The 23,419-nt window shown below is 36.3% G+C and overlaps 1 protein-coding gene across 3 annotated transcripts in view; it reads right to left on the reverse strand.

Moving 5' to 3' along the window:
• The window catches only part of Nt5c3a (5'-nucleotidase, cytosolic IIIA), a 52,803-nt gene that overhangs the window by 11,103 nt on the left and 18,281 nt on the right, over window positions 1-23,419 (reverse strand). The window contains exons 1-4 of one of the 3 annotated variants that reach the window (XM_076836152.2): window positions 18,140-18,226; window positions 13,607-13,661; window positions 3,965-4,063; window positions 2,811-2,880 (exon numbers count right to left, since the gene is read on the reverse strand). In XM_076836152.2, coding sequence (XP_076692267.1) covers window positions 2,811-2,880; window positions 3,965-4,063; window positions 13,607-13,642 — 205 coding nt within the window. In that variant the 5' untranslated portion in view covers window positions 13,643-13,661; window positions 18,140-18,226. Of the gene's footprint in view, window positions 1-2,810; window positions 2,881-3,964; window positions 4,064-13,606; window positions 13,662-18,139; window positions 18,227-23,419 lie in introns of those variants that run through there. The other 2 variants (XM_076836159.2, XM_076836144.2) reach the window with 2 other exon arrangements.

Raw genomic sequence — 23,419 nt, forward strand, 5'->3', positions numbered from 1 at the left:
GGCATATATCTTTAATCCCAACTGTAACTTGATATTCTCAAGTTAACAAAATAAAAAGGACTGAGGATATGGCTCAGTGGCAAAATATCCCTGGGTTCAATCCCTGGTACAAACAAAAGACTAAAAACAAAATGAACATTAATAATAAATGCTACAGGGCTGGGGATGTGGCTCAAGCGGTAGTGCGCTCGCCTGCCATGCGTGCGGCTCGGGTTCGATCCTCAGCACCACATACAAACAAAAATGTTATGTCTGCCGAAAGCTAAAAAAAATAAATATTAAAATTCTCTCTCTCTCTAAAAAAAAATATTTTAAAAAAATAATAAATGCTACAGAGGATGTGGGGGAAATGGAACACTCTTAACACTGTCAGTGGGATTGTATAACCACTCTGAAAATCAGTATGGAGGTTTCTCAAAGATTAGGAATAGAACTACCATAGGACCCATATATACCACTCCTTGGAATTTATCCAAAGGATAAATATTAGCATACTACATTGAAACATGCATGCCCAGGTTATAGCAGCACAATTCATAATAGCTAAACTATAGAACCAAGCCTAAATGTCCATCAATTGATGAACGAATAAAGAAAATGTGGTGTGTATATATATATATATATATATATATATATATACACACACACACACACACAGTAGTGTTTTATTTAGCCACAAAGAGAAATGAAATTGTGTCATTTGCAGAAAAATGGATGGAATCTAAAAATATTTTGGGGCTGGGGATGTGGCTCAATTGGTAACGCGCTTGCCTGGCATGCGTGCGGCCCGGGTTCGACCCTCAACACCACATACAAACAAAGATGTTGTGTCCACAGAGAATTTAAAAATAAATAAATAAATATTAAAAATTAAAAAAAAATAAAAACAAAAATATTTGTTAAACAAAATAGGACAAACTCAGAAAGCCAACGGTCGTGTTTTCTCTCATATGTGGAGGCTACAGAGGAAAAAGGAAAAGAAAGGTGTGTGCGGTGTTCTCATGAAAACTGAAGGGAAACCAGTAGAGGAAAGGACAGGAAGAGGTGACATATCAGGGAATGATATTGGTTTAATTCAATTTTATATTGTGTGCATGTACCAATGTGTAACCAAAAAATCATTATATATAATCTTTTTTAAAAATATTTTTTAGTTGTTGATGTATCTTTATTATTATTTATTCATATGTGGTACTGAGGATTGAACCCAGTTCCTCGCATACGTGAAGCAAGCGCTCTGCCACTGAGCCACAACCCTAGCCCACATATAATCATTTTTAAAATATTTTTTTAGTCGTAGATGGACACAACACCTGTATTTATTTATTTATTTTTATGTGGTGCTGAAGATTGAACCCAGTGCCTCACATGTGCTAGGCAAGTGCTCTACCACTGAGCCACAACCCCAGCCCCCATTATGTACAATTATAATGTGCCAATAAAAAATATAGAAAAAATGCAAAGGGAAGGATGGAGGGAGACAGGAAGAAAGAAAAAAAGGAAAGAAAAAGAAGCAAGTTAAAGAGTTAGGGATATAGCTCAGTAGCAGAGTGCTCGCCTTGCATGCATGCCCAAGGCCCTAGGTTCAATCCCTAGAACTACTCTGCAAAACAAAACCAAAACTAAAACAGTTTCAAAATCTGAGACTTAGTGGTTCCTCACATAACCCCTGAGCCAAACAATTCAAGGTCTTCAAACACTGAATTGTGTAGTGACTGTTCCCATTTTCATCTTCCATTTTAACTAAAGAGAAGAAACAAGCCGGGTGCAGTGTCACTTGCCTTTAATCCCAGCAATTTGGGAGACTGAGGCAGGAAAACGGCAACTTCAAGGCCAGCCTCAGCAATTTAGCAAGACTCTCAGCAACTTAGTGAGGCCCTGTCTCAAAATGAAAAATAAAAGAAGTGGGGGATGTAGCTCAGTGGTAAAGTTCCCCTGGGCTTAATCTCCAGTATCACAAAAATAAATAAACAAATAAATAAATAAATAAAAATAAAGACAAAACAAAACAAAAATTTCTCCAAAGAGGAATTACTGACAAAAAATAAAAATCCTATTAACAGCCTTCCTCCAACTACTTTTTTTGGGGGGAGGGGCAGTGCTGCCTCAAGGAAGGTATTACAAGATCTACCATTAAGCTCCATCCCCAAGCCACAGTATTTGTTAAACACTATTTCTTTAGGTTGAGACAGAGTTTAAAATCCATTTAATTTTTTTTGAATAATTAATAGACTACAGATGGTGAGATATATTAAGTTTCTATATCCTCTGCTATCAAAACCACACATAAAAAGAACTATTTCTATAATAAGGGGGGAAAACCCAAATCCTCAAAATACAGTTAAAAGGGCTGGCATTGTGGCTCAGCAGTAGAGCGCTTGCCTAGCACATGCGAGGCCTGGGTTAGATCCTCAGCACCACATAAAAATAAAATAAAGATACGGTGTCCACTACAACTAAAAAATAAATATTAAAAAAAATAGTTAAGAAAAAGCAGGTTCCCCTGATTTCCATATCCAAAAGGAACTTCCAGTCATCTCACAAGTAATATAGATAAAAAGGATATCTGTGATTAGTTTTATAAATTTGTTCAAGAGTATCACACTTGCCGGGTGCAGTGGTGCATTCCCGTAATCCCAGTGGCTTGGGAGGTTGAGTCCGGAGGATTGGGAATTCAAAGCCAGCCTCAGCAAAGGTGAGGCGCTAAACAACTCAGTGAGACCCTGTCTCTAAATAAAATACGAAACAGGGCTGGAGTATGGCTCAGTGGTCCCCAGTACTATAAAAAAAAAAAAGAGTACCATACTTACTATGACAAGTTGGGCATCTTTTCCCTTTGTAGGAAAATCTACTTAGTGTCATATCAAAGTCTGTTATTATCTGTAAGAAATAGGAGAAAGGCATTATGTAAGCACAGCCACCATGACCAGGATTTTTTTATTGCTATCCAAATACATACCTTCTTAGAGGCACGGGACCATGCTTAGGTTACTATTTTGACATTAAGTTTTCTAATGCTTTTCACATACAACATCCTGAAAATGACTTTAAATACAAAGTGATATCTTAAGTGCCCTATATTTGTCACCAAATAAAATCTGATTAATCAGCCAGGCGTGGTGTTACACACCTATACTTCAAGGATTTGGGAGGTTAAAGCACGAGGACTGCAAATTCAAGGCCAGCCCTGGATTAATTTAGTAAGACCCTGTCTCAAAATAAAAGCTAAAAAGGGCTTGTGATGTGGCTTAGTGGTAGAGTACTCCTGGGTTCAATCCCTTGTACTAAACAACAACAACCAACCAAACAAAAACAATTAGTATAGAAAGTTACAAATTGTATGTGATATGGTTACTTGACTCTCTATAGAGTTAAAACAATACATAATTTCTTTTTTTGGTACTGGGGACTGAAACCAGGGGTGCTCAACCATTGAGCTACATTCCCATTCCTTTTGAGAGAGGGCCTCACTAAATTAAAAAAAAAAAAAAAAAGTTGCTGAGGCTAGCCTCAAACTTTCCAATTTTCCTGCTTCACTCTCCCTCAGTCTCCCAAGTAACTGGGATTATAGGTGTGCACTACTGCAACCAGCCATTAACTTGCTTAATACTTAATACTGAAAAAAAAAATCCTAAAGTTTGGGGGCAGTGGGTATAGGGATAGTGGTAGAAGGTACTATTAGCATGCACAATGCCTAGGGTTCAATGTTCAGCACAAATAAACAAATGAAAAATAATAAAAGAAAATGTTTATATTAAGGCTATTAATTTGTGTTTCCATTAGAGTATTCTGTTTTAGACAATTCTAGATGTCTTAGATTTCACATTCCAAGAAACAGGCAAAAAATGTCCACTTAAATTTGTTTTACTCAGATGTTACCAAAATAGGAAGAAGATGAATCACACTGTTTGAATATCAATAATAAAATATTTAAACAATAAAGACATCTGCATAATTAGTCTACCTGAAGTTTGGCAGCTCCTCCTTTGATAAGACCACAGAGAGTTTCTTCTACTCTTGTAGGGTTCTTGATACGAACTGAACTTTTCTGGAATTCTGGCATCTAAAAGGCAAAAAGAAATGAACTATTTTACTTCCTCTTTTACCAGGTTCCTATGATACCAACCATATGATATGGTTACTCGACTCTCTAGAGAGAAAACATTATAAGCAGAAGCTTGTATTACTTGAACATATAACAATGTTGAGACATTATTTTAAATATATAAGCTATCATATTAAGTTACCATTTAAACACACACAAAATTTAACTCAAATCAATAGTTTTCATCTAGAAGATTAAGATGATAAAGTACCCAGGGTTCAATCCCCAGCACCAGAAAATAAAAAAAAAATCTACACTTGTGCTAGGTATGGTGGCACAATTCTATAATCCCAGCAATTCAGAAAGTTGAGGCAGAAGATTGCAAGTTTGAAAATAGCCTCAGCAACTTAGTGAGGTCCTAAGCAACTTAACAAGACCCTGTTTCAAAATAAAAAATGAAAAGGGCTGGATATACCTCAGTGGTTAAGGCCTCCTCCTGAGTTCAATCCCCCCCCCCCGCCCCCAAAAAAGCACTTAGTTTATATTCATGTTCATTTAAGACAACACCACACCCTCCCCGCCCCTATTGCCGCCCAGGACTGTGTATTAAACTCAGGGGTTCTGGGTGGTTTAAACACTGAGCTTTAAACCCCAGTCCTTTTTTTAAAATTTTATTTTATTTTTGGAACCAGGAATTGAACTCGGGGGCACCTGACCACTGAGCTACATCCCCAGCCCTATTTTGTATTTTATTTAGAGACAGGATCTCACTGGGTTGCTTAGTGCCTTGCTTTTGCTAAGGCTGGCTTGAATTCAAGATCCTCCTGCCTCAACCTCCTGAGCCACTGGGATTACAGGCATGTGCCAATGCCCCCAGACTTTTTCTATTTTTTTGTGACAGGGTCTCAAAAAGTGGCTGAGGCTAGCCTGGAACTTGAGATCCTCCAGCCTCAGCCTCTCGAGTTGCTAGGATTATAGGTGTGTACCACCATACCTGGCTACATTTTCAAATATTTCTCAACAGAAAGGAAATATTAACACAATTTTTCCACACAAGTTTTTGTAAAGATAATTACAATACTTTAAATATTTTTAAATTTGAAAAGTTGCTTTTAGATTTTCCTTTTTGGTAGTATATCCTAAATAATTCATTAATTTTTCATTGTATAAATTTTACAACAGATTATTTCAAGTTAAGATAACTATAAAAAGCATCAGACCACCTAAACTTAAGCTACTACCAGGCTGGTTTATGAAGACTTTAGGGTTATTCTGCAACCTGTACACTCAGAAAAATGAGAAATCATAACCCATCTGATTCAAATGTATGATATGTCAAGGTCATTGTACTGTCATGTGTAACTGATTAAAACAAATTACAAAAATAATACAAAAAAAAAAAAGGAAACAACAACAACAACAAAAAAGCTTTAGGGTTGCTCAACAATTTAAAGTGTCCTTGATTGTTTCTATCCTATCACAAGAAAAATGAAACTCATCAGAAGACAATGTACAAGAACAACATAGTGCTCTTACATTATGTATGCAGGACTCGGGAGAAGGATATTATGGATCATTTTAAAGTCAGTTATAAATCACAGACAACAATAGTAGCTCAAACCACAACTCTATACTAGTTTATACTCTGTAATCTTTATTTTTGTGCCTTTATTCTGGATTAGTTACCGCCAATATTAACATATTTATTTCATAAACATATTATTTCATAACATATTTATTTCATTTTTAAGTACATATTTATGTACTTAAAATTCCCTGAGGGCTGGGGTGTGGATCAGTGGAAGAGCACTTGCTTAGCATGTGTGAGGCACTGGGTTCAATTCTCAGCACCACATAGAAATAAAAAAATAAAAATAAGCCAGGTGTGGTGGCACACTCCTGTAATCCCAGCAGCTTGGAAGGCTGAGGCAGGAGGATCTCGAGTTCATAGCCAGCCTCAGCAATGGTGAGGTGCTAAGTAACTCAGTGAGACCCTGTCTCTAAACAATTTAAAGTACAAAATAGGGCCAGGGATGGCTCAGTGGTTGAGTGCCCCTGAGTTCAACACCCAGTATCTAAAAAAATAAAAAATAAAAATAAATAAATAAAGGCCCACTCTCAACTAAAAGATATATTAAAAAGAATACCCTGGACTTCTGTTTGATACTGTAAGATATTCTGTCTAGGTACGTCTATCAGATTTTATTTTTCCTATATATGGTCAAGAGTAGAAAAAAATCAGCAAAGCAGTAGACTGTTTGTAACAAAGACTAAAAGATGACATAGGTATACAAAAAAGCAAGGTACTAACATTAAAAATTTCCTCATGAATGAAAGACTTAGACCTACCAAACACTAAATTTTGGGGTGGAGTGTGCTGGGGATCAAACCTACAACCTCAGTAATGCATGGAATCTATCACTGAGCTACACACCCAGTCTCTACATACTTAATTATTAAAAGCCATGTTGAAATAGGATGATAGGCTCTCCTGCCATACAAGCAACCTTGATGCAGAGATCCTTTTAACTTCGTAAGGCTTTAAAGAATTTCAATGGATTAAAGGTTATATAAACATTTATTTTACAGTGATTTTTTTTCAAGAGATGAGACAGGAAAACAGGTACTTGCTCCTACACTCCTTTTTTTTATTCATTAACCTGTTCATTCCCTTAACAAGGTGTGTCTGCTTTAGGCCAAATACTCTTCCCAGATGCTAGGGACATGATGCTGAACATTATTTAGACTTGTTTTCTTGTTGAGTTTAAAGAAACATTACTGTTTTGGAAAATCCTTCTGTAGCTCCTTTATAGATACCTGACAACAAAATTCTGTTCTTACCTCAGCCACAACTGGCAAGTACATAATAATGAGCACATGTTTGATTCAATAAGTAACTTATGGCACAATTTGCGAGTAGCAAAAGATCTTTGTCACCAATGCTATTTTCACTGAGAAAACGGAATGCTTTATTTCAGTGTGTCCACACTCAGTAAGATGTCGTGTCTCAAGCAAATCACTCTCTCAAGGTTCAGATAACAGAAGGAGTTTATCCCCAAGACCACTCGGTGGCTCCAGTCAACCAACATACCCTGAATTCTTGTCAGGCAGGCTTTGCTCCTTCTTCAATAGTTTACATTATGGCTTATTGCAGAACAGTTGTCTTCTAATCACAAATGATAAAAGGTTTTAGACCCATACTAATTTTCTTTAACACTGTATCATAATTAAATTATGTTTTCAGGCAACTCAAAATAACTTGCTCTCCAAAAAATCTTTTAGGCTGACTTCAGCTACACTAACAACTGTAAGCTTGGTTTATTCTAAATCACAAGGATGAAAGAGAACCAGTGACTATAGACATTCACACAGCTATGCCTCTGAGCAAAACACAAACATTTGTTTCAGAAAAATAAAATAAGCAGAATACTCAAATAGGTCTGAAGTGAACTAATATAAGAGTAGACAAAGAACACCTCTTTACTCCAGAGAACAATAGGATGAAATACATATAATGCACTCCTCTGCTAACACACACACACACATACACACACACACACACACACACACAGAAATATTCCTCAGGAACTCAAACATTCTAGAATGCAGTCTAAGAAACAGAATAAAAGACCACAGAGGATCAGAACATTAAGAAGCTGAATGCAGGAGAAGGATGAAATGTATCACCTACTTTTACCTCCCAAGTCCCTTCCTTCCATATCTCTCTTGGACAAAAACAGACCTGGTTTGGTGGCACATAAAATAACAATACTTCAAATATGAAGGGCAAGTTATTTTCAATTGTCCAAAAGCTTTTCAATTTGATTATAATAAAATGGTATGAAAAATAAATATAGGGCTAAAAATTTCCCCCTGTGATTAAAGAAAAATAATTATCATCTGCTAAAGCTGCCGTAATATAAAATGCTGGGGAAGGAAGGAACAAAGCCTTTCTGACAAGAATCTAAGCATATATGTTGATAGAAGCCTACCTGGAATCAATACAAGATCATTAACACCTAAAATACATTTATTGTATCTGGTCTTTAATATACTGTATTTGTACAAATAAAATAAATGCCTAATGATTAGTCTACTTCCATATCCAAAAAGCAAGGGATTTCTAAATAAGCTGTTTTCAAAGTTAACTATTTTACTCACAATTCAATAGCAGTATTAAATAATTTTATATCATCTTGTAGATACTTTAGGACAAGCTAAATATGAATATCTCTATTGTATAGTCATCAAATTTCTGGGCTCTTCTTGGTATTAATCCAATAATAATGTACCACACTAATGATCATCCTAATTTCAAGAATGAAATTATAACAACATCAAAGTTTAATAATACACAAATGCATTCCATTTATAATAATGTATTGTTATTTATCCTCCTCTCCTCCCACACACATTGGGGACTGAATCCAGGGGCACTTTTAACACTGAACTCCATCTCTTACCCTTTTTATTTTTACTTTTGAGAGGTCTTGCTGTTGATCCTCCTGCCTAAGCCTCCCATGTAGCTGGGATTACAGGCATGAACCACCATACCCAGCAGTTATTCTTACACCTAAACTCAAACTAAGGGTTAGTATAATTCACTACATACAAATAATACAATTCATATTTTAACCAATGATAAAAAAAAATTACTGACAGGTGTAGTGTATGCCTGCCTGTAATCCCAGAGACTCCAGAAACTGAGGTTGGAAGATCGCAAGTTTGAGGCCAGTCTCAGCAACTTACCAAGGACCTAAGCAACTCAGCCAAGACCCTGTCTCAAAATAAAACATAAAAAGGGTTGGGGATGTGGCTCAGTGGTTAAGGGCCCCTGGGTTCAATTCCCAGTACCAAAAAAAAAAAAAAAAAAGAAAAAATCATGCATTTCCAACTTTTATGATAACGATCTTTCCTAACAAATATTTGGCCTTCCTCCACATCAAGGAAGAGAAGGACAAATCCATCCATTCATTCAACACACAGTAAGTATAAGACAATGATTGAGCAGCTCTGTAAGAAATAAAAAGTGTTAATAAGATACAGCTTTTACTCAAGGCACATATTCACTAACATTGACTGCAATATAGGAACCCAAATAACTACACATTGCAAAGAAGTCCAGTAAAATATAAGGGAAACAGAAAAAATGAAGATCACTTGTGTTGAAGCTAAGGAGGAAGAGCCAACCCAACTGAGAAAGGGGTGAAGAAGCAGTATATGCTGAGATTGGAGAGCTATCAGAGCATGATCTAATGTGAGAAAAAGAGAAGCAGCTGTTTGTCTTTAATTTGTTTTTTGGTCTCCTCTAGTACTAGGGAGTGAACCCAGGGGCAGTTTATCACTGAACAGTTTATCTTACTCTTATTATTTATTTTGAAATAAGTCTCCATAAGATGCCACAGCTGGGGCTGGAGATGTGGCTCAAGCGGTAGCGCGCTCGCCTGGCATGCGTGCGGCCCGGGTTCGATCCTCAGCACCACATACAGACAAAGATGTTGTGTCTGCCAAATACTAGAAAATAAATATTAAAATTCTCTCTCTCCCTCTTTCTCACTCTCTCTCACTCTTTCTTAAAAAAAAAAAAAAAAAAAAAAAAAGATGCCACAGCTGGCTTCAAACTTGTGGTCTTCCAGCTTCAGCCTCTTAAATAGTTAGAATTACAGGTGTGTACTACCACTCCCGTGGAATTCTTGCATTTAAAAGCACTTTGACCTTTCCATGGCAGGACAGTCAATACGACATAATGAACATTCATTCTGTATGAGAGTCCTGTGTACAGCTCTTATTTTTGTGATCACTTGAAAGGGCAAGGGGTTGACAATGAGTGGATACTGTTCTAGGTCTTTATAAACATTTTCTCAATAATCTTATCTGCAAGGCAGATGTAATCTGTATTTAGAAATAAAGAAACTAGAGCTTATAGTGTAAGGTCACAGCCAAAACTTGGACCCAGGTCTCTGACTCCATACTTCACTATCTTTCCAAGATACCATAATCTTTTCTGGAGCATGATGGAAAAACTGAGTGCCCAGAATACAAAAAAAAAAAAAAAAAAAAAAAAAAAAAATTCTGAAGGCACTACCAATTAATTATATGATAGCTGTGTTTCTTTGCATTTGTAGAGTGAATAAGTATTTACATATCCATCGTGCCAATTCTTTGCAGATATTATCTTATACAATTATCATTTTGTAAATAAAATAGTGACAGTCTGAAAAATTAAATGATCACATATGAAGTAAGGTACAGAGTCTGAGTCCCAACCCAGGTGTTCAGAGTTTAATTATAGTCCTTTTAATTTAGAACAGTCTGTAACAGAGATTGGACTAGGGGCCTGTTTGCACATGTGGGCCTCTAGTTTTTAAGTGTAAAAGAGCTGCCAACATTTAAGAACTAGGAGGTTTCGGTTAAAATACCTGCTTTCTGGTGTTTCATGAAAAATGTGGAGATCTGGCCACAAGCCCAGAACCAAGTAGTAGCCACCTCCTCTAATCTGGCCCCAGTCTCCAGTTAATCACAGTCATTTACACCCTTTCCTCATTAACATCCATTAGCTTGACCCTTGAAGACTATGAGTTTGGGAGCTCTAGACTGTGCCATGCTGCTGTCTCTGGCAACCACTTGACATGGACTGGGAAATGTAGGGGGATATTGACATTTTATTTTATTTGAGAGTCCAAAAAAATGTTTTCAATACTTTTAATAAATTTCAGACCTGGAAGTAATATGTGCCATTTACTAATAATGATTAGCATTTTGTGGTGCTTTAAACTTTACAAGGTTCTTTCACATGACTTTATTTAATTGAAATATCTTATTCTACAGAAGGGAAACAAGCTCAGAAAGATTAAGTGATTTGCCCAAAGTTACACAATCAGTCACAGAATTAGTCAGAGAGCCAAATCAGAAATTGAAACTTTTTACTGTGGAGAATACTCATGATGGAGCCTCAAATGACTCTTCACAGGTCCTCAGTTGGTTAAAGGCACTCCTTGAGGCAGGTCATTTTCTTCCCTCCCACTCTCCCTCCCTTGACAGGTTATTGCTGTTTTGCCTAAATTAGCCTTGAATTTGTGATCCTCCTGTCTCAGCCTCAGTCACAGGGATTACAAGCATGTGCTACCACACCCAGCTTGAACTTAATTGTGCAGAGAAAAGAGTGTGTAAAATCTGGAGGGAGAGGTTTAGAGCCAGATCACAAGAAAAGTAACACCCTGAGGACCTGTCAATGTATAAGATCTATCAACATTTTTAGAAAAAAAAAAAAAAACAAGCTCAAATCAAAAATGGTACAAATTAATACAATGAAGAGTAAAAGAAAAAAAAACACAACTTTTACTTGTTTTCCTGAATAATTTAATAGTTTGAATTTATTACTACTTGCTTCTAAAAGAGACAAGAGTTAGAGGGTCCTGGCCCCAACCAGTAACAAAAATCATATAAAGGGTACCATTATCATTACATTGTTTCTAATAGTAGAAAATTTCTACATCACTTTGTATTTATTTTGGGTTAAAAAAGTTAAAAAAATAAGAGTTTTAGACTGGTTTAATTTTATAGAGATATATGCTCAATCCCAATGAATCAAACACCAGAACATGTAACAGATGTATCATGTCCATGTCCATATGGTTTGAACCATACAAAACAGGCAATGTTGGAATAGTTTTGAAAAACATAACAGATCCATATGGTTTAACAAAACAGCAATAACTAAACTGACGACTTAATCATCACTTTGAGTCAACTTTTGACTTCAATCATATACTGGCTAAGACAAAGTAAACTGAACAAGAGATTTACCAAGCATGACTAATATATCTCCTTGCTAAGTTATGTTCTAAGTTATAGGATCAAAGCAGAAAAAAAATGGAAAGAAAGAAGAAAAATTAAAAAGAGGAACAGAGGAAGAAGAACAACAAAAAGAACCAAAAGGAAAATAAAATAGATCACGAGGTAGTTTTTCTTTTTTTTAAAATATGTTCTTAGTTGTCAATGGACCTTTATTTTATTTATATATGGTGCTGAGAATCGAACCCAGTGCTTCACACATGCTAGGCAAGTGCTCCATCACTGAGCTACAACCCCAGTTAGGTAGTTCTTTCTTTAAAACAGGTTTTTAGGTTAATCAGTGGATACTAAGCTACATTTAAGAGTTAAAAGTTCTGTACAGGGAGGGACTATAGATAAGAAGTATGTACTGTAAAAGTGGGGTGCAGGGGTGCATGCCACTAATCCCAGAAGCTCGGGAGATGAAGGCAGTAAGATGGCCAGTTGAAAGCCAGCCTCAGCAAAAGTGAGGTGCTAAGCAACTCAGTGAGACCTTGTCTCTAAATAAAATACAAAAAGGGCTGGGGATAAGCTCAGTGGCTAATCATCCCTGGGTTTAATCCATGGTATCAAAAAAATAAAATAAATTGACAAACATTGCACAATGTCTACATGTAGCAAAAAATCTGATATCCCACTGATATGTACAATTTTTATTTTTGTAATCAATTAAATAAAGGAAGCAAAGCATTTTCCAAATTGTTATTTCTAGGATTCAACGTTGTGAATATAGAGAACTGATGCAAATGTGTATTACTAAATCTGCTACTTACATGTCTAAAACACTAATGTGCAGATTATTTACTGAGCGCTTAGTTTGTGCTATTACAAATATTACATACTTTTTTTTTTTTTTTTTTTTTGGAGATAGGGTCTTACTATTGCTTAGTAGGGCCTTGCTAAATTGTTGAGGCTGGCCTTCTGCCTCAGCCTCCCTAGTTGCTCTATTACAGGAATGTACCACCACACCCAGCTTCATACTTTTTCATTATATATGAGAGCAACATGAAGTTGGTGATTTCACAGTGGTCAGATTATTGCCCTCAATCAATGACATCATAGCCATTAAGAAATGAGTTAAGGGTGGGGCATAGCTCAGGAGAAGAGTATCTGACTGTAGGAATGAGTTGAGATTTAAGGCTATCCATAGTTACAAAGCCTATATTTTTCTTAACTCATCCTAATACACAAACTCAATTGTTGTGCAAGAAGTATTAAAAAAAAAAAAATTAAGGGCTGGGGTTGTGGCTCAGAGGTAGAGTGCTTACCTAGCATGTGTGAGGCACTGGGTTAGATCCTCAGTACCACATAAAAATAAAATAAAGGTATTGTGTCCATCTACAACTAAAAAATAAATATTAAAAAAAAAATTTAAGGGCATTCTACTCAGTGGCAGATTGCTTGCCTAGCATGTATAAAGCCTTGGGTTTGATCCTCAGTACTGGTGGGTAGGGGGGATTCATTCTATATGGTTTAAATGTGTTGTTGAGCAAAGAAATTAAGCAGTAAAAGGAATAAAATAACCATTTCATGTGCTGAGAAGCAGTATAACACTCATTTTATTTCAAGGAAAAAAAAATTCAAAGATACCTTTAAAATTAATTCAACAAGCAATGTGAGGTTCTATCCATATAAAGTTTCAGTCCCAAAATTATCTGGTTAGAGAGAGAAGCAAAAGAGGTGAAGATTCACCATAATAAATGGAACTGGAAATAATCAAATACCCACCATTTTGTTAAGTACAGCAGGCTCTTGATTAGTCATATCTTGGCTATCCAATCTTCTGCATTTTCCCCAGGTGATGTCACAGCAAAAGAGAGAAAAAAAAAAAGTATACGTGACATACATAAATTTCAGGCTCTTCACGTATGCTAATGACATACTAAGAGGGTCCTTTTGGTATGATTTAAATGCCATGTTATCTCAGGCATCTTTTTCTCTTTTCCAAGAAGTTCAGCAAAGGATTTACTCTATCCAGCCAAGTTTTGGCTTTAAAAAATATTATACACAAGAATTTATATGGTGCTAAGAAGATATGAATATTAAGTTCATATTTGCAAGAAAATGCTTAATTGCAAGAATATTTTATCAACATTTTCTCTGAATGGAAGGATACAGTTGTAGGAAAATTATGTGTTGGCACTACTGAATCAATGTAGGAATATAAAAATGAAACAAAGTAAGAAGAATGAAGACATCAACCAGGCCCGGTGGTAACATGACTGTAATCCCAGCAACTTCGGAGGCTAAGGCAGGAGGATCAAAAGTTTGAGGCCAGCCTCAGCAGTTTAGCGTGGCCCTAAGCAACTTATGGAGATCCTGTTTTGAAATAAAATGTAAAACCAACTGTGGGTATAACTCAGTGGTAAAGTGCCTCTGGGTTCAATCCCCAGTACAAAAAAAAAAAAAGAATAAAAATATACAAAAAAAAATAAAAATGTACAAAAAAAAAATTTCCATTTCATTTTCTTATAATAAAATCTTCCAGAGTGGGAAGTATCCCTGGGTTCAATCCCTATCACCACCTAAATAAATGAATAAATAAATATCATTTTGTAGCATAATACAACTAAGATCTGAGTTGTGTTTGAATATAACATAATATCTGGCACAATGTACATATTTTAGATGTTTTGGTAAAGTTTATATGTATTTATTCATTAAACCAAAAAGTTATAAAAAAAAAGTCCCTTATCATTATCCTGACTTTGTCTTTTTGCACTATAAACCATAGGGAAAATTACTAATTTATTTTCACTCTATATTGATTTTTACTTTAGTCCAGATAAGTAAAATTTTATAATTAAAATTCTGTTTCATCCAGGTGAAGTGGCACATGCCTGTAATCCCAGCAACTCAGGAGGCCGAGGTAAGAGAATTCCAAGTTCAAAGTCAGCCTTAGCAACCTAGGTAGGCCCTGAGCAACTTAGCACGACCCTGTCTCAAAATAAAATATAAAACCAGCTAGGGATGTAGCTCAGTAGTTAAGTGCCCTTGGGTCTAATCCCTGCTATCCAAAAAAGGAAAGAAAAAAAAAAAATTACTTCAAAGAGCAACTTAATTGAAGGAGGAAAATTTGACTTTTTCTTAAATTTTATTATTAAAAGGTGTATAACAAAGCCAGTTGCAGTGGCTCCTACTGTAAGCCCAGCAACTCAGGAGGTTGAGACAGGAATATTCAAAGTTCCAGGTCAGCCTCAGCAACTTGTCTCAAAATTAAAAATAAAAGGGGCTAGGGATGAGGCTCAGTGGCTAAGTGACCCTAGGTTCAATCACTGCTACCCAAAACAAAAACAAAAACAAAACAAAACAAAACAAAACAAAAAAAAAAAGGAAAAGAAAAGAAAAGAAAGCTGGGGATGTAGCTCAATGATAAAGCACCCTGGGTCAGAGAGAGACAAAAAGGGAGGAAGGAACGGTGGGTTTGTTGGTTGCGGATACAGCTCAGTGGTAGGGTGCCTCTGGGTTCAATCCCCATTAAAACCAAAAAATAATTCTAATGGTCTCTTTAAATATCTTAACAAAAACAAGGAGTGATCAGAAACGTGAAAATGACCAGCTTTTAACAATTCACGGATATGCAAATTTCAACTGAAGAGCTTTCATACTTCCCAATCATCACTGTTAATCTGACTAGAATCCATCCTTATTCAAAGATGATCTCACATGAAATGATAGTGCATCCTTTTGTAAAAATCTGAGATTCTGTATCACTTATAAAAGTATAAAGACTACGGCATAAATGTCAGCCTTCTGGCACTATCCAAAGACAGACATTGAAAATGAGGACAGTGTATTTTTAACCAATAGGCTTGTAAACCTATACCTGGTGTATACCAAGTTCTGCTTGCTCTGCCAACAGTCATCTGTTGCAGATGCTTCAACAGAAGAGTTGCTGGAAAAAACACATCAAGTGTAGAAGACAAATTCAAAAATAGAAAACACTACCCTTGGACTCTGAACTCTCTTCAAAGGTGGTTTTAAAGTTCTTAGATCTGGGATCTTCAAATGTGTACTGGAAAAAAATGTGAAAACTGAAGAAAATTTATTCCGTATTCTTTCAATATGAGGCTAAGGTTTCTACCATAGCAGTGTTCATGACAAGGGATGTGTAGAACAAGGCTAAAGACTGAATAAGAGGTAAGAATTTCACTTAAATGGCACAAACTTGATAAGTAAAAATTCTAATATGGTATGTCATTCTAATATTTCACAAGTCAATTAATGAAAATCGGTATGTCTACATGAAAAAAAATTCATTTGCTTTAAAACAAGTCTTAAAGTATTCGAATGCAAACTAAGTATTTTTAAAGACCTGTATATTTTCTTTTTGAACCCAGGGGCACTCTTCAACTGACCTACATCCCCAACCCTTTGGATTCTTTAATTTTGAGCTGTTGCCCAGGCTGGGTTCAAACCTTCGGTTCTCCTGCCTCTGCCACCACTCCCCATTCCCCACAAGCTTATTTTTGTTTGTTTTAAAGATGTCACTTTCTTAGAAGGGTTAGCACACGAAAAAGTAAACTATAAATTTGTTGTTTTTTTGTAAGGTTAGAATCATTTTCTTGTGGCATTTCAATAATTCTCCCTGAGAATTTTAATTCAGCAATGAAAAAAGATTGCACAAACGGGAAAGTGAAACTTACTCAATAGATATAACACAAAAATGAAACTGAATAAAAGGGATAATAGAGGAGGAAAGAGAATAAGAAACAAATTTCAAAGGTTATTTATTTAAAAATTAGCAATTCTGGGCTGGGGTTGTGGCTCTGTGGTACAGCCCTCATCTAGCACATGCAAGGCCCTGGGTTTGATCCTCAGCACCACATAAGAATAAATAAAATAAAGGTATCATGTCCAACTATAACTAAAAAATAAATATTAAAATAAATAAATAAAAATTAGCAATTCATACAAATTATCTTGGTAAACAGATCAGTCAGAATTTTAGATACTTGTGAAAACAGACAGTATCAGAGCTGAGAATGCATTCCTTTATCCTTCCTGCTCTCATTAATTCTAATACCCAATGGCAGTTTTCAAGATGAATAAACCAGGACAGGTGGAAATTAAGTAACTGATACTGATGACCCTTGAGGCACCCTTGAGTTCTTCTGCCCTTGACTTTGTCCTAGAACAATAGCACAGATGGCAAGCTCTGTCCACAGATGCGGAGCTTGGGTAATACAACCCAGCAAAGGGCTGAGGGTATAGCCCCGCTGGTAGAGCACTCATCTAACATGTGGAAGATCCTGGGTTCGATCCCTAGGACCACCAAAAAAAAAAAAAAAAAAAAAAAAAAAAAAAAGCTAACTATTTTATGAAAAGGCCTGCTGCAAATTTAATTTTTTTGATTTATTGGGGAATGGGGCTGGGGTTATGGCTTAGCAGTAGAGTTCTTGCCTGGTATGTGCAAGGCCCTGGGTTCGATTCTCAGCATCACATAAAACTAAATAAATAAAAATAAAGGCATTGTGTATGACTAAAAGAAATAAATATTTAAAAAAAATAAGTGGGGGGAAAAAGCTTTGTAAAACTTGGAGAATTCAATTATTTAAATATAACTTAGCATACTGTCTGAGACTTTTACTGTAATATACATATTTGAATCTTGAGAACATTGTTTACTTTTTTTTGGGGGGGTGGGGGCAGACAGCAGTGCTGGGGATCAAACCCACAGTGCTATACCACTGAGGTACATCCTCAGCCCCATGTATGAATCTTAATTCTCAATATTCAAGTTGTTACATCAGCAATACAACTTTTATCAACTTATAAAATATATCGATGTAATCTCAGTCTATAATACCCTGAGGTAAGACTCAGAGGCACACAACAAAAACTAATTTTTATTCTAAGCCAAAATAAACTATTCCTAATCCTAGTGACACAAAGCATGTAGCTACCATCAAAACCAAATCACAGAGCAAATGAATGAAAAGCAAAATTGGATCTTACATTATTTTTCCCCCAACTTTGAAACACTCCTTAGGGTATTTTGCTTCCTCCTAACATCAAAATGTCAAACAAGAAACTCTTAGAATGCATAAAATGTAATTTCTGAGCCCAAGACACTTGAAACTTTTACACATTCAGATCTTTGCAAACTATAGTTTTATATTACAATGGATTGTTCTACTTTTATTTCCTAATTTGAATTTTTAAATGCCCCAAATTTTCAACAAGATAAAGAATCAAAAAAGTATCATATAAAAAGTTAAACACAAGAAACTCATGTTTACATGAAATGCACACACTTACCCTGAAGGTAACCGGACGGGCTACACAAGCGAAAGAAAATTCTTCCTGTCTGAGAAGGACTAATATAGAACAAGGTGCAACTGAGGGCGGTTCCAAAAGCCTTAACCAAGCCCTATGCAAAAACAGTCTTGTGACGCACTTCTGCACAGTGCTTTATTATGCTTTGGGTGACAGCCCTCCTGGCTCTGAGCTAAGTCACCAGACTACAGAGTGCAAGCAATTGGAAAAAAACCTCGATAGTTAATTAAGAGAAGGAAAATCGGTACTACTATAACACTGACAGCCAGCTCTGCAGTGTAAGAAGGAACCTCTACATTAACGCATGCATTCCCTTCCTTGTGGTGTTTTGGTTTGTCGGTGCTTAGGAAAAGTGCACTTTTCAGCATAAATACTATATTTCAATACAAAGTAAAAAAAAAAAAAGGCTTGGTAGGTGGTGGAGGGCACTGGGGAAAAGAGGATAGGAAGCTATTGCTCAATGGGTACACAATTTCTGTTTGGGGAGATGAAAAGAATTCTGAAGGTGGATGGATGGTGGAGCTGGTTGAGCCACCAAACACACTTAAAAATGGCTAAATGTCCAGGTCGGGGGCACATGCCTGTAATACCAGCTGAAGGCTAAGGTACGAAGATCACAAATTTGAAGCCAGTCTGGGCAACCAAGTGGAACCCTGTTTCGAAATTTTAAAAGGGCTGAAAATGTAGCTCAGTAGTAGAGGGCTGGCCTTGCCTGTGTGAGGCTCTGGGTTCAATTCCCAGTACCAGAAGGTGAAGGTTATTAAAAAAAAAAAAAAAAAAGTTAAAGTGGTATATTTTATTATGTTACATGAATTTTACTTATAAGTAAAAATAAAAGATCTCATTTAAGGCTTGTGAACAAAGACATGATGCAGTCAATAGAATATGAGTAGTCTTTACTACAGGGCAGTAGATTTAAAGTGATTTTTATGTATATCTACATATTTTTTTCATATTTAAAAATAAAGTTTAATAAGACAATGACATAAAATATGAGTACTGATTTTCCTTCTCCATATCGAGGTTTTTTTCCAATACCATTTTTTTTATTAAAAAAAAAAGGAAGAACTGGGCCTGGCAGCCTGCTATCCCAACTGCTTGGAAGTCTTGGGCAGTGGTACACAGCTGTAATCTGATCTGCTCAGGAGACTGAGGCAGGAGTTCAAGCTTAAGCCTCCAGAGCACCTGGGACTATAGGTGACCAGGTCTAGCTCTTTCAAGATCAGTTGAGGCAACAAGGGAGTGTCTGTCTCAAAAAGAAAAAAACAAAACAAAACAAAACAAAAAACCTGGAAAAATGTTCCTTTTCTGTTAAAAATAAAAGCAGCAGGGGAAGAAAATACAATAGATTCACAGAATAGATTAAAGAAGTTTGAAGTTTTCTATTTAAAAAAAGAAGAAAAGAAAGAAAGAAAAAACAGCAATGGAACTGTTGTGATTAAAATATTTTAATTTTTTTGAAGAGAACCAGTCTTGCTCTTAAACTGAGTAGTAGGTTGGCAATATGCTAATATCATGTCAGGACTTGAGAGATAAGTTAGAATATGAGCTCAGGGAAGCTTTATCATTAGGAACATAACTAACCTACAAATATGTAAATATTTTAATTTTATCAGCACTCTCTCTCTACTCTGCAGGCAATATTTCAGCTTTTTCAGTAAACTGAATTAGCATTCTGTATTAAGCACAACACAAAAAGGTTTTAATTGCTTTTTTTAAAAAATTTATTTATGTGGTGCTGAGAATTGAACCCAATGCCTCACACATGCTAGGCAAGTGCTCTGCCACCAAGCCATAACCCCAGCCCCTTGTTTTTTCTTTTAGAGATCAAGTCTTGCTTATATTTTCCAGTTTGCAACTCCTGGACTCAAATCATCCTCCTGCCTTGGCCTTCCAAGTAGCTGAGATTACAGGTATGCACCACTCAGCTCAATTTTGTGTTGATTTATCCTAAGGAATAGGTCAATGCATAAATATTTTGTTGCAAGGAAGTTTACTGCAGATTTGTTTTATAACACTGGGATACTGCAGACCTCAATGCCAATACCTAGATGATCAATAATACAGGAGAAGCCAGTGCAGTGATGCACACCTGTAATCCCAGCTACTCAAGAGGCTGCGAGGCATGAGGACCAACAAGTTTGAGGCCGACCTGGATAATATAGTGAAACCCTTAACAAAATTTTAAAAGGTGGGGGGGAGGGGCTGTAACAATACAGGAGGAATGGATAAATTGCAACGCACACATGAAATTTAAAAATTAAGCAGCTCTTGGGCTGAGGATATAGTAGAGTGCTTGCCTCCCATGCATAAGGCCCTAGGTTCAATCCCCAGCAACACACACACACACACACACACACACACACACACACACAAAATAAAAATAAAAATTAAGCAGCTCTTAAAATTTATTATGAAAAATAACTAAATGTATTAAATTCTAAGTACCTGACATTCCTCATTCCATGTAATACTTAAAATAATCCTAAACTGGGTATAGTGGTACACACCTTTAGTCCCAACAATTTGGGAGGCAGAGGCAGGTGGACTGCAAATTCAAAGCCAGCCCTGGCAACTTAACAAGGCCCTAAGCAACTCAGCAAAACCCTGTTCCAAAATTTAAATAAAAAGTGGGGGGAGGGGATGAGGATGTGGCTCCCTAGTAAAACACCCCTGGGTCTAGTCCCCAATATCAAAAAATCAAAACAAAAGGAATCTAGAAGGCATGTGCTATTAACATCCTCATTTTACAGTAAATTAAAGCTTATAGCTGATAACTGGCAGAAATGGATTAAAAAACAGGCTTCTCTGACTACAGAATCCATTCCTGCAGATTACTAGATGGTACACATACATTGATATGTACATGGTGTACTACTGAAATATATACAATCTACATGGTACTCATTGAGACATACATGGTCTAGTATTGTAAGGAGCCAAAAAGTTGAGTATCTAAAGCAAGAGCCCTATTTTGGGAGGAAAAATCTTTGTGTAAGAATGTCTAAGGAATGATAAACAAATGATCATATCAGTGATGTGTTTAGGTGCCATATGTATTTTATTTTTTGATACTAAAGGATGAATCCAGGGGCACCTTACCACTAAGCTACACCCCCAGTCCTGTGGCTCAAGTGGTAGCACACTCGCCTGGCATGCGTGAGGCACTGGGTTTGATCCTCAGTACCATTAAAAAAATAAATAAATAAATAAAGATATGTGTCCTCCTTAAAAAAAAAACAAAAACTAAAAAGTAAATATTAAAAAAGAAAAAGAAAATGTACCACAAGAAAAGAACAAGGGCATAAGAGAAGCATAAGAAAATGAATTTTGCTTCAAATAATTTATTATTTTCAGACTAGATACAAAGAAGCAAGAAGTCATAAAAACAGGTTTTTAGCAGCAGGATGGACTTTGATCTCTGTTCATAATGAATGCACCCTGTTGATTTGGAGCTTCCTTACTCACTATCAAACAGAAACCATTCATATTGCTCCTATTGGCAAGCTCCAGATTTTAAATCAATATACAAAAGAGCAGAGAACTTCTCATACAGGACTCAAATTCCTGCAAGATTATTTTCCTCCCATTATCACACTGAAATTGGAAGTCTGTTTTTATTATTAAAAGTATGGATGTCTTTGTCAATGGAGAAAGGAATATATACTCACACTTCTGAATAACTACTCAGAGCTTTTTACACACTGTCAATTATTCAATGAACCCGAAATGCTGAAAATTACCACTTCCTATTTTGCTACCAAAACGTTTCTCAGGCTGGATGTGGTATGGTGGTACATGCCTATAATACTAGACACCTGGGAGGCTGATATAAGATTCCAAGTTCAAGGCCAGCCTCAGGAATTTAGCAAGACCTTAAGCAACTTAGTGAGACCTGTCTCAAAATCAGAAACACAAAAGGCTGGAAATGTAATTTGGTGGTAAGCATCCCAGGTTCTATTCCCAGTACACCGCCACCCCCCCGCAAAAAAAAAAAAAAAAAAAAAAAAAGTTTCTTTGAAGCTGGACATAGCAGTGCACATCTATAATTTCCGGGTACACCTATAATCCCTGCAACTCAAGATACTAAAGCAAGAGGATCATAATTTGGAAGCCAGCCTCAGCTATTTAGTGAAACACTGTTGTAAAATAAAAATTAAAACTGCTGGGGACCTAGCTCAATGGTAAAGTGCCCCTGGGTTCACTTCTGAGTACTTTTAAATGAAAAAGTGAAAGAAAAAAAAAAGGGACATATTTGTACACAACCCTTGACCCCCCCCAAATCCATTTAAACAATCACAAACAAGTACAAACACAGTAGCTACAAATACATTCACTGATCCATTGTTTACTGTAATGAAAAATGGGGGAAAGCCGACACAGTGGCACACGCCTATAATCCCAGAGGCTCGAAGGCTGAGGCGGGAAGATCACTGAGTTCAAGCCAGCCTCAGGAACAGCAAGGTGCTAAGTAATTCAGTGAGACCCTGTCTCTAAAATACAAAACAGGGCTGGGGAGGTGGCTCAGTGATTGAGTGCTCCTGAGTCCAATCCCCAGTACCAAAACCAAAAACAAAACACAACCCTAAAAATAATGGGGGAAAACAATCTAAATTGTTCAACAATGAAGAACTGGCTAAATAAATTATAGTAAGTATTAAATTTGTGATCAGGGAATAAATTAATTAGAGAAACATATTATTAACAATGTCACAGTATGATGTCATTTGTAGAAAAACTATACTTAATTTTCATATACATAGAAAATAACAAAAGGGGGACTGAGGATGTAGCCTAAAGGAAGAGGGCTTGTCTAGCATGCATGAAGCCCTGGGTTAAATCCCCAGCACCCCAATAAATAAATAAACAAACAAAACAAAAAGGGGTTGGGGATGTAGCTAAGTTGACAAGGTGCTTGCCTAGCATGCATGAGATGTATGAGGCCCTGGATTCAATATCTAGTACCTCCCTCCCCCCGATCTCCCACAAAAAAATAGAAAGAAAATAAAGGAGGCACATGTAGTACAATGATTTTTTAAGGCTGTGAAAATTATAAATTACTTTTATTTATCTAAATGCATTAATCATTTTCTACAAACCTTTTTTAATTTTGTGGTGCTCAACATTGTAAGACAAAAAAAGACTCAAGGGAAAATAGATATTGACAATGGACAAATTCCTTACAAACGATGGATCACAATTCAAGGACTCATGAGTCCTTAATTATTAAGATTTTCCATAGGACATAGTGTCACAAGGCTA

The sequence above is a fragment of the Callospermophilus lateralis genome, chromosome 1, assembly GCF_048772815.1.
Source record: "Callospermophilus lateralis isolate mCalLat2 chromosome 1, mCalLat2.hap1, whole genome shotgun sequence".
Classification (NCBI taxonomy): domain Eukaryota; kingdom Metazoa; phylum Chordata; class Mammalia; order Rodentia; family Sciuridae; genus Callospermophilus; species Callospermophilus lateralis.